General features: G+C 44.4%; 1 protein-coding gene across 1 annotated transcript; it reads left to right on the plus strand.

The window, feature by feature from the left end:
• The first annotated feature begins 2,871 nt into the window (after positions 1 to 2,871).
• LOC127343871 (uncharacterized) lies at positions 2,872 to 8,459 on the plus strand. The gene is made up of 6 exons (XM_051370068.2): positions 2,872 to 3,213; positions 3,970 to 4,097; positions 5,635 to 5,738; positions 7,465 to 7,552; positions 7,651 to 7,712; positions 7,838 to 8,459. Exons 1-6 carry the CDS (start codon positions 3,101 to 3,103, stop codon positions 7,988 to 7,990), a joined length of 648 nt encoding a protein of 215 aa, XP_051226028.1. The 5' UTR covers positions 2,872 to 3,100; the 3' UTR covers positions 7,991 to 8,459.
• Positions 8,460 to 10,990: the final 2,531 nt, after the last annotated feature.

The raw sequence follows: 10,990 nt of genomic DNA on the forward strand, positions 1-10,990 counted from the left end.
CGTACTAAAGAATCTGAATCTGAAGTTCAGAGAATAATAGATTTGCAACACTTTGCAAATAACTTGCCGAACGCATTTACTGATCACAAAGGTGTCACTAAATCATATATCCCTGGTCAATGCACCCGAGAACGAGTAGAGGTACCAAATAAAACTACTCAACTCCCAATTGCAAATAAAAGGGGGAGAAATCTGGTCTCAGGGGAAAAGGCTTCTCCAAAGCCACCGCGGAAACAAAGAAAATGTATGACGGTAAATGCAAATCAACCTGAAGTTGATAGACACCAAGATGATGTTCAACATCAAGAACCTAGCATAAATGTGCACACAAATTCTATTGCTGGGACATCGAAACAACGAGACTCCGTTGTTATGGGAAATCACACGGTGCACGAAGAAACTAATGAAATTTCCATAAACTATATCGATTCGGGAGAATCATATAATAGAAAGACTACAATTGTCGACACATATTTCTCCTCTAAAATTGCTAAAGCCCTTCAAGCTGGATCCGAGCCAAAATCTATGAAAGAGTGCAGAAGCGCTCGGATTGGCCTAAATGGAAGGAGGCAATTGAGGCAGAATTGCGCTCGCTTAATAAAAGAGAGGTATTCTCTAAAGTAATACCTACTCCTCAAAAAGTCTTCCTGTGGGAGCTAAATGGGTTTTCGTTCGAAAAAGGAACGAAAATAATGAGGTGGTGAGATATAAAGCGAGACTAGTAGCACAAGGGTTTACTTAGAGACCCGGTATCGACTACGACGATACATATTCTCCGTAATGAGTGGAATTACGTTTCGATACTTAATATCATTGGCAGTACAAATGAATTTATCAATGCAGTTAATGGATGTAGTGACCGCATATCTATATGGGTCACTCGATGCGGATATTTATATGAAAGTCCCTGATGGACTTAAAATCCCTAATCCAAATATAAATCGCAACATGTATTGTGTAAAATTACAAAAGTCACTCTATGGCTTAAAGCAGTCGGGTAAAATGTGGTATAACCGGCTTAGTGAGTTCCTTCTTCAAAAAGGATACTCAAATAATGATGATTGCCCATGCGTTTTCATTAAGAAATCCTCAAAAGGATTTTGCATCATCTCAGTTTATGTTGATGACCTCAACATCATTGGTAGCGACAGAGATATATCTCATGTAGCACGCAATCATTTAATGACGGAGTTTGAGATGAAGGATTTGGGAAAAACCAAATTCTGCTTAGGTTTACAACTTGAGCATCTTCCCTCGGGAATACTCGTTTATCAGCCCGCATATATTCAGAAAGTTTTGGAAAAATTCAATATGGATAAATCATATCCATCCAAAACACCCATGGTCGTTAGATCCCTTGATATGGAAAAGGATCCCTTTAGACCTAGGGATGATAACGAAGATGTATTGGGACCTGAGTTTCCATATCTTAGTGCGATAGGAGCACTAATGTACCTTGCTAATTGTACTAGGCCAGATATTGCCTTCGCAGTAAATTTATTGGCTAGACATAGTGCAGCTCCAACAAAACGCCATTGGGCTGGAGTGAAGAATATCTTCAGGTATTTACAAGGTACCAAAGATCTTGGTTTATTCTATAAGAAGAATCAAGATATGACTTTGGTAGCTATCTTGATGCCGGCTATCTTTACGATCCCCATAATGCTAGATCACAAACTGGATTTGTATTTTTATTCGGTGGAACTGCTATCTCATGGAAGTCAACTAAACAAACTCTAGTAGCAACTTCCACTAACCACTCTGAAATAATTGCATTATATGAAGCTTCACGTGAGTGTGTATGGCTTCGCAGAGTGATTAATCATATCCAGACCTCATGCGGCATAGGTTCATTAGAATCACCAACTATTATCTATGAAGATAATGCTGCATGTGTTGCTCAAATGCATATGGGATATATTAAAAGTAATATCACAAAACATATTGCTCCAAAGCTGTTCTTTCCTCATGAATTACAGAAAAATGGAGAAATTGATATTTTGCAAACAAAATCATGTGACAATCTTGCAGATTTGTTCACTAAGTCTTTACCATCAGCTGCATTTCAAAAATGCATTCATGGTATTGGTATGAGACGACTTAGAAATTTGCAAGGTTCAGGGGGAGAAATCTCCCAGGACTAACTTACTATTTATCATCCGATAGTAATATATTGTACTCTTTTCCTTATGAGTTCTCCAACGGATTTCTCATATAGGTTTTAATGATACAATTATTATACCAACGGTATATCAAATTTCTATATTTCTCTTTATATTTTCCAACAGGATCTTGGAGAACAAATAGTACAAGATTGAAGATTCTCAAAGTTTCAAGATTAAGGACTATCAAGATTTCCGACACAACATTATGAAGAGTTCAATATCTTGAAGACAGCAATGTCCAAGGGGGAGTGTTAGGAAATATTGTGGCTAGAAGTTAGCGTCAGTTGTAGGCTAATGTAGCAGTTAATATTTCCCTTAGGATAACTGCTTGCAGTTAATATTTGTCCATTGCAAATCCTAGCGTTGTCTAAACGCAACCATCCCGAAGGGATGCATGTAAACCGACTATGTACTCACGACTGTTGGGGTACTATAAATACCCCACGTCCCTATCAATGAAAGTATCCATTCGCTTCAATCTCTCTCTTCTCTCGTTTCTTCTCAGATTAATCAAAGGAAAGGAAGGCGAGAGAGTGGTGGGAGAAAATGCGTTGAGGATAAGGTCCCAGTCGCATTTGTTTAATCGAATCCGTCGTGTCTCCACGTGGCTATCCGATCACTTTGGAGGAGTAGACTTTAACCGCTGCCACAGGCTCTCAGCTGCTCGCCCTTTTTATACCCGTCCTCCCCGCGCCATAGCCTGTTTCGTCCCTCTCCTCCCTCCCTTCGCCTCCTCCTGCAACTGCCTTTGGCTCTTCTTTTCGTTTCCTTGCGACTGAACTACACACGATTCACCAATCTCGAACACAAAAATCTACACGCTGTCCACCTGGATCGATAGAGAGAAACTGCTGCGAGGTAGACGCTGCCACGCTGGATAGGAGACAGGGATAGACAGATAATAAGAGGGAGAGCGAGACGTTAATTCATACATAATGGTGTTCTACTACAAGGCGCGGCCGGACGCCGGTGACTACACCATTTACATGGGCGCCGACAAGAACGAGAACGAGGAGCTCATCAAGTATGGCCTCCCGGAGGACGTCTGGTACGAGCATTTCCCTCTCAGTCTCTCGCCTCTCTCTCATCTCCATCTTTCTCCATCTCCCTTTGCATCTTCCTCTTCCTCTCTCCCTCTATCTCTCGCCTCTCTCTATCTCCTCTCCATCTTTCTCCCTCTCTTCTCTTCTCTCTCTCTCGTGAAAATACATGCGCTAGCTCTGGTAAGAAAAATACACATGCAGGCGGGTCGAGTAAAATACGAGACTCATATACCATGCCGTGCGCAGTTTCTTTTCTTTTTAAGTTACCGTGGAGCTGGTAGACAAAAAACAAACAGATGGATAGAAGGTATCACTTGGATCGGAGATGAAGGAGTTAAGCTATAGCGTTGACGCGTGACGAGGCCATGACGAGGCTTGGTGGGGACGCTGCAACGTCCGCAACTACCAAACCGTAACCGTAGCGCGATACGACCAAAGCTACGGAACAGCTAGAACAGCTCCCCCCATACATGCTGCATACCCTATCCTCTCCATATCTGCACTGCCACCAGCACCAGAACAGAACGGCATTATCTAGAACAACTCGCCCTCGTCTGTCTACCACTGCTAGCTAGCTTTAGCTGCGCGCAAGCTTCTTATTTTGCTAGAAAGCAAGCTAGCTAGCTGAAAGTGGATGTGGATCTCGTCACCTAGCTAGCTAGTGGCTCGCTAATTACCTAAGCAATGGCGATCTATAGCATCGGGTAATTAAGTACGTGTTAGTTAGCTAACCATGTTGCTGCATGCTGTCTCACGATCAGGTTCCATGTGGACAAGGTGTCCTCGGCGCACGTCTATTTGAGGCTCAAGAAAGGCGACTCCATAGATACCATCAGTGAGGGCCTACTGGAGGACTGTGCACAGCTCGTGAAAGCACATTCCATTCAAGGTATGTATCGTAAACGTACGTATTAATTTGGAAGATGTGCACTACCTTTTACCATGCAAAAGGAAATACTAACTCGCTGTCGGCCTTTTAACCTAATAGACAACACTCCTCCTTGACTCTCGAGATTTTTTTTTACTACTATCGCTTGAGGAAAATAATTGTTAGGAAGGAGGTGTTTTTGAAGATGGGTATTTCAAGGGAAACGTGATAAATGTTTATGGAAAAACGATTGTTTCACTACGTCGGATCTTTGACATGGCTAAATCTAGGATAAATGGTCTCTAGGGGTCAATGCAATTAGTAAAACTAACTTGTTTTTAAAAACTTCGGGCCATTTTTATTTGTTTATGAGCATGATGTATAAGGGTTTGCATATGAGGTGTGAGTGTCAATTGACACTAGCCAATATACACATTATTGAGGAGAATGGGTGGTAAAAAGACGAAGAAGGAAGGGATAGGAGGAAGAAGCAGCGGTCCCAACCGACAAGCCTCGATCTTGCTCAACGGTGCCAAACGAGTAACACCAGGGCCTCTAGATCTAGAGTAGAAAGATTTACCGGGGCTTTGGTGCCTCGATGTTGTCGATGGCGGGGACACCCATATCTAGTGCGCGTTCAACGCAATAAGAAAAGAGCCAGAGTTACGCGACAGTTGCTCACGGGGAGAACAAAAATAGGTGGAAATTGTTGTGAAGAGTGAGAGATCGAGGGGGGAGGGGAGAAATATAAGAGGGAACGATGGATAACCTAGTGGCAGAGGTAGGGGACCAGCTGGCCCGCTCCCCTAAGATTTTATATTTCCACTTAGTCCCTGCTTCCTTATGCCAAATATTATGTATTTTTGTGCTTTAACCCCTCTAATAGTTGTATTTTCTATTATGGCCCATGTTACCTTTTTCCTAACTCTGTCCCTGATAACCCGAGGTGTGGGAGGGAGGATAACTAAGCCGTTGTGGTAGGTCTGTTACTCCCCCGTGGTATCTATTTGTCTAATAGGCCTTGGATACCACTACAGATATTTGCATTCCAAACAGTCAACCTATAAAAAACATGCCAGTCATGACTAGGCTGGGTGCTATATCTGCCCAACTTGCTGCCGTCTAAAGCTTTTTAAAACAATTTACACTCGTCAAGAGTCGAAGATAGAACAAACTCATAATAAGTTTACTCCACAAAACATTTACACGCCCAATTAATTATCATATCCATGCACGGAGAAAATATCGCCTGGTGTGACCTGCCGGGCGTCGTCGGTGTCGCACTGCTACAAAGCGGCTGCATCCACATTGCTTGTGACAGGAATCTCTTTCTGTTTCGCTCTTTTTCTTTGTAGTAACCTTTTTCCTGTATTATTGGCGCCCTCTCTGTGCATGCATGGACCCCGTTGCATTATCTGATCCAATTTATGTCTGGACTATAATTAAACCCCGAGTGACTGTGATCGCTGGAACGTGACAATTAAGTTGGATCTACTGTACAATAATGCTAAATCGATCGTACGTACATGCACTCATCGTGCATGTGTTTGTCGTGCAGGAAACAAGATGAACAATGTCGAGGTGGTGTACACGTCATGGTCTAATCTCAAGAAGGCGCCATCGATGGATGTCGGCCAAGTTGGCTTCCACAACCCTCGGCTGGTAATCAATCAATTGCTTTTAGTTTAACTAGTACTACTCCCTCCTCCACTTAATTTGCTGTCACTAGTTGTGACGATTTTAAGGATTTATTCTAATTGACAAAATATGCTCAGCTGATTGTGGTGCTTTAATTTTAGCCAACAGTTGCTTAAGGTCCGCATTATTTTTTCCGAGATCACAGATTAACTATCAGGTTGGAAAAGTATTTCGGTATGAACAATAATTGCATAAGGAACCTTTCAGAACTTAATAGACTAGAATTATCATGCACAATAATTGTGGACATTCCATGGCAATACCAAAAGCTGCCAGTTCATGACCAGTCTAGCTTGATAGAAGCCTGTCTTGCGCATATAGCTCTCCTAGCTTAGACACCCTCAGCAACGGCACCAACAAAAAAGCTTAGAGCATCTCCAGTCGTGTCTTTCAAAGCGTCCCCTCGGTGGCGGATCGAGCGTTTGGGGACGTCTTCGCTTCGTGCCGCGTTTAGCGCGCGTCGCTGTCCAGCCGTGGCCCCCAAACATTAAAATAACTTTTTTTTGCATTTTCATTTCAATAGAGAGAAATAATTTGTAGGTACAATCGAGATTTTTTAAGCAGTGCGATATATTGAAACAAATTAAACATAAAAACTACGAAAAATATGTTTAAACTAATTTTTAAACTACTTCTTTGATGGCCCTCCCTCATCGTCCTCATGGAGGCGCTTCTAGCTTGTCACCTCCGGAAGAGGTATTGGCGTTCGACGCGTCTGAGAAGCTTGTGTACCCCTCCGACGAGTAGTCCTTGGTGTATTCCTCATTGTCGGTGCTTGCTGGCTGCGCCTCCACCTTCGTCCGCGCCCTTGCCTCCTTCTTTGCCGCCACCGCTTCCTCAGCCGCCTCCTCCGCCTCCAGCCGTCTCCACCTGGCATCTCCATCCTCTTCCTCTTCCTCCTCCTCCTCATGGCCGTCGGCGGCGACGGCCTCCCCCTCCTCCTCCTGGCCATCATTGGCCTCCCACTTCTCCTCCTGGTCGTCCGTCAGCGGGGAACTAGAGCTGCTAGGCGTGGCAGTTCTTTCCCACCAATTGCGCCATCCCGACGGCTTCCCCTCTCTATCGGTGTCCGATGGCAAAGAGAGGTTGCTCATGGGCAGAGAGGAGAGGAGAGGAGAGATAAGGGCGCCGACCAGTTGGAGATCGGAATGCGTAGACCTAGGGATCTTATTGAGCGGGGATGAATAGCGGTGCAGATATCAAAGAGGGCTGCGGTTGCTCTTCAGCGGAGTTCGCGCTCCATTCCGGCGGTTCGCGCGTCGATCGACGCGGTTGCCACAGCCGCGGTTCCCCTTCCCGGCAACTGCACCGTCGCTGCGCGTCAATAATAACTCCGTCGCGAGGTAGGCGGCGGTTGGGTGTCGTTCGTGTATCAATGACGCGTTGGTCCCGCCTCTCTTCTTGCTCTGTCCGGCGTGCCCGAAGTATCCTCTGTGGAGCGGGGACGGACTCGGGGCGCCGGACACCGTATTGGGCCGTGCCAGGCGGAAGGAGGCTTTGGGGCGCGCGACTGAGGGAAAAAAAATGTCCGGCGCCCCAAAAACGTTTTCAGGGACGCGACTGGATATGATCTTAGCCACCAAAATATCCCAACTGCCGCCGCTCTGTTACCTGACACTGCTTCTGTGCATGTTTAATTTCCGTTTCTGCAATACACAAATACTCATCCACTGAATATTGATCACAACAGGTCCACATCTTGACGGTGGAGAAGCGTGTCAACGAGATCCTTAACAGGTTGCAGAAGACCAGGGTAGAGCGCCGACCAGACCTCAAAGGTACATACCCATACACAAGTTTCCATTTCGCTCAGACGCGTGCACTTCATCATGCACGTACAGCTGTATTCAGTTTGTTTGCTAATTTGTGTGTACAGCCGAGAAAGACGCGTCAAACGCAGCCGAGAAGGCGGAGAAGAAGATGCAACTGAAAGACAAGGCATGCATGCATAATTCTCAACCTTCCAAATTGAAGGATATCATGTTGATCTACATATGAACCTCTCCCAAGACGAGTAGCAGTTTAGACTAACTTTGTGCAAATGTTATGCTTGGTGTGTGCAGAAGCGGAGGGAGGAGATAGAGAGGCTGGTGAAGGAGCGGCAGGCGGAGATACGAAGCTACAAGGGCCTCATGGTCGCCGAGAAGATGACCTCCAACCGCCAGATCGCTTCCGCCGGCAAGTCCATGCAGGAAGTGGAGGACGACTTCGTATAAGCTACCCCTCCGTTTCATAGTTCTTGTCGTGGTTTTAATTTAAAATCAAATTAAAATCATGATAAGAATTATGAAACGGAGGGAGTAGATTCATGCGTTTGTTTCCTTCTCGTCTGCTCGTGTGTGTAAATATCGACGCATGCATCCTGCACGTGTGCGTGGCCTCGAGCCGATGGTCGATCTGTCCGCTTCCTGATGTTGGTAATGTGTACATATATATGGTGCCCTTCATTTGGACGTTGATCGATATGAGAAAAAAGCTAGATGAGCGGATTTGTACACTTCCGAAATCCCGATCGATGACGAAATGCTTCGTGCAAGATACGGGTCAGTGTCAGACTAGCTTCTTCGATCTTGCCGGCCGTGTTGGCAGTTGGATTGTAATAAATGGAATAAAATGGAAAAATGGCTGCATCGGCGTCGCGACGCCTGAATAAAACTACTCCAGATCTGGCACGTGATTACAGTACATGGTGAAATCCGGTCGATGCCAAGCCGTCCACATCGTTCGACGGCAACGTTTTAATTTGGTATAGTTCAGCAGTGTAAGCAGCAGGAAACAATGGAGGTCTGGAAGCAAATGCAGAAGAAAATGGAAGGCTCGGCCCACTGATCTACGCATGAAACGGGCATTTTCTGGACACAATTTTAGACATTGCCCAGACGGCCAGACAAACGCCAGATAGGCCGCGGCCTGTATCGCTACACATGAAACGGGCGTTTTCTAGACAGAGCATTCTAGACATTGGCGCGAAAAGCACCACTCCTATTCGCCGCCTAATGCGGGAGCGATTCGCTCTCGCCCGAAGGTTAGCGATGATGGGCCGGGGCCCATTTACGTGGTACTGGGAAGGTTTCTGACTGGTTTTTCCGCTGTTCTGTCCGGTGTTCTTTAGTTTCTGCAGTTATTTTCCTTTTTTTCCTACTATTTTTTCTTCTATTTCTGTTTTCTTTTCTCTTTTTATGGCTTTTCAGTTTACCTTTTTAATGATTTTTGAAAAAGTTCAGATTTAAAAATTGTTTTAATTTGTAAAACATCAAATTTTAATAAACGTTTCGGTTAAAGAAATGTTCCTTTTGGAAAATTGTTCAAAGTTGAAAATTGTGTAGTTTTTAAAATTATTCAAATTTGAAAATCGTTCAAATTTTAAAGCTGTTCAAATTCGAAAATCTATTAAATTTAAAATTGTTCAAATTCGGAAATCGTTCAAATTTAAATTGTTCAAATTCGAAAATTCTTTAAATTTTAAATTGTTCAAATTCAAAATCGTTCAAATTCCAAATTGTTTAAATTCGAAAATCATTTAAATTCGAAAATTGTTCAATTTTAAAAATATTCCATGTTGAAAGTTATTTAATTTTTGAAGAAACATTATATGCACGTGAGCACATAGAATTCCCGAAGCGATACAATCTTGATGGCATGTTAAAAAAAAAAATTCGATATGCGAGCATCGCCCCAGGTTCTGCATCAATAGATGCACACGGCTATCTTTATTAAGCCAGAAGTACGGTAAAAGTTTACAAAAAAATTCAAGATTACACTCATGGGAAAGCTAAGGTCGACACATGAATCAGTAGCCCGGAAAAAGAAGTCCTGAGCAACCACTAGCATCCGGTTGCATCCAGTAACCATACCCTCCCGGTGTTCCAAAGGGAGAAGGAAAACCCATTGTTGAATCCAATGAGCAGCGCGTCGGATAACCTGCAAAAAATTAGTTCCATTTTGTTTATTAAAGATAATGTCATTCCTAGTCCTCCAAATGGACCAGCATAAAGCGGAAACACCCACACGGATTTTGTGTTTATCCTCCTTACGTACACCATTAAGCCATTTACCAAACATATTAGTAACATTAGCTGGTGGAGGGATATTGTAAGTGAGATACACCATACGCCAAATAATTTTTGCAAATGGACAATGAAGAAACAAATGATTAACAGTTTCAGTGGAATCACAAAAACAACATTTTTGACACGCATTCCACTTCCTTCTAGCTAGATTATCCTTAGTAAGAAGCACTTTGTTACTAAGGAACCACATAAATATTTTAATTTTCAGCGGGATGTTTAATTTCCACAAATATTTACGAAGGAAAATAGTATGTCCATTCATCATATCAAGATACATAGACTTAACTGAAAAAATACCAGAATCTGTGAGCTTCCAAAAAAACACATCAGGTTCAGTAGTTAAAGTAATCTAAAGGTATAATAGAGGCACCCTCATGGAGCAACTACGTAAATTAGATTTAACTGACCATTGATTTTACCTCCAACAAATCTGGACCGTCCATTTTTTACCGTGGTGGTATAAAACTGGAATCCCACGGAGGAAAACCCTAGCCGCCGGCCCCCAATCGGCTCGCACGCTTCTTCCTCCCAATCCCCCCGCGTGTTGTCCTCCCAATCCCCTCTCCTCTCTCCTCTCTCACACCTTGCTCCACTGCCATCCACCCTCCTCCTCCACCGTTCGGCTCTCCACGCGCGTCTTTCCTGGTCGAGCTCGCAGCGCCGCGTCGTCGGGAGGAAGCCCAAGCCGCCGCTCGCAACACCACCTCGCGCCATCACCGGGAGAGGAAACGCAGGTTGCCGCTCGCTCGGCAACCTCACATCGTCCCCAACACCTGTAGCAGCAGCAGGTGGTCGCTGCTTCGCGGCTGGACGGGATGGATTCACAACGCCTCCAGAATCATTGTCCTCGAGCGTCGCGCCAGAGTCAGATCCTGATCCCAAGTCTCATGTCTCTCATCGTCAGTTCCCTTCTTCGTGCAGCCGGACTTCTCCTCCTCCAGCCCCACAACCACACAGCCCCTCACCATGAGAGAGGAGAGGGATGGAGTAATATAGACCAAAGCATGAGGAGAAGATAAAGGAGCATGTACCCTCCATCTCTGGTTCTCTTTGTGTGCGTTTGCAGGTGCTCACTCATCTTTTTCACCTGATGTGTCTCTCTGTAGATTCCTTTTATATATTCCTACAAGGAAAAATCCAGGCAGA

Source organism: Lolium perenne, chromosome 3 (assembly GCF_019359855.2).
Source record: "Lolium perenne isolate Kyuss_39 chromosome 3, Kyuss_2.0, whole genome shotgun sequence".
Classification (NCBI taxonomy): domain Eukaryota; kingdom Viridiplantae; phylum Streptophyta; class Magnoliopsida; order Poales; family Poaceae; genus Lolium; species Lolium perenne.

Bases quoted from the DNA above. Each gene is read 5' to 3' on its own strand.
- LOC127343871 (XM_051370068.2), top strand. From the start codon at position 3,101: ATGGTGTTCTACTACAAGGCGCGGCCGGACGCCGGTGACTACACCATT. The intron at 3,214-3,969 runs GTACGAGCATTT...TCTCACGATCAG, and splicing joins GGCCTCCCGGAGGACGTCTG to GTTCCATGTGGACAAGGTGT. The intron at 5,739-7,464 runs GTAATCAATCAA...TGATCACAACAG, and splicing joins GCTTCCACAACCCTCGGCTG to GTCCACATCTTGACGGTGGA.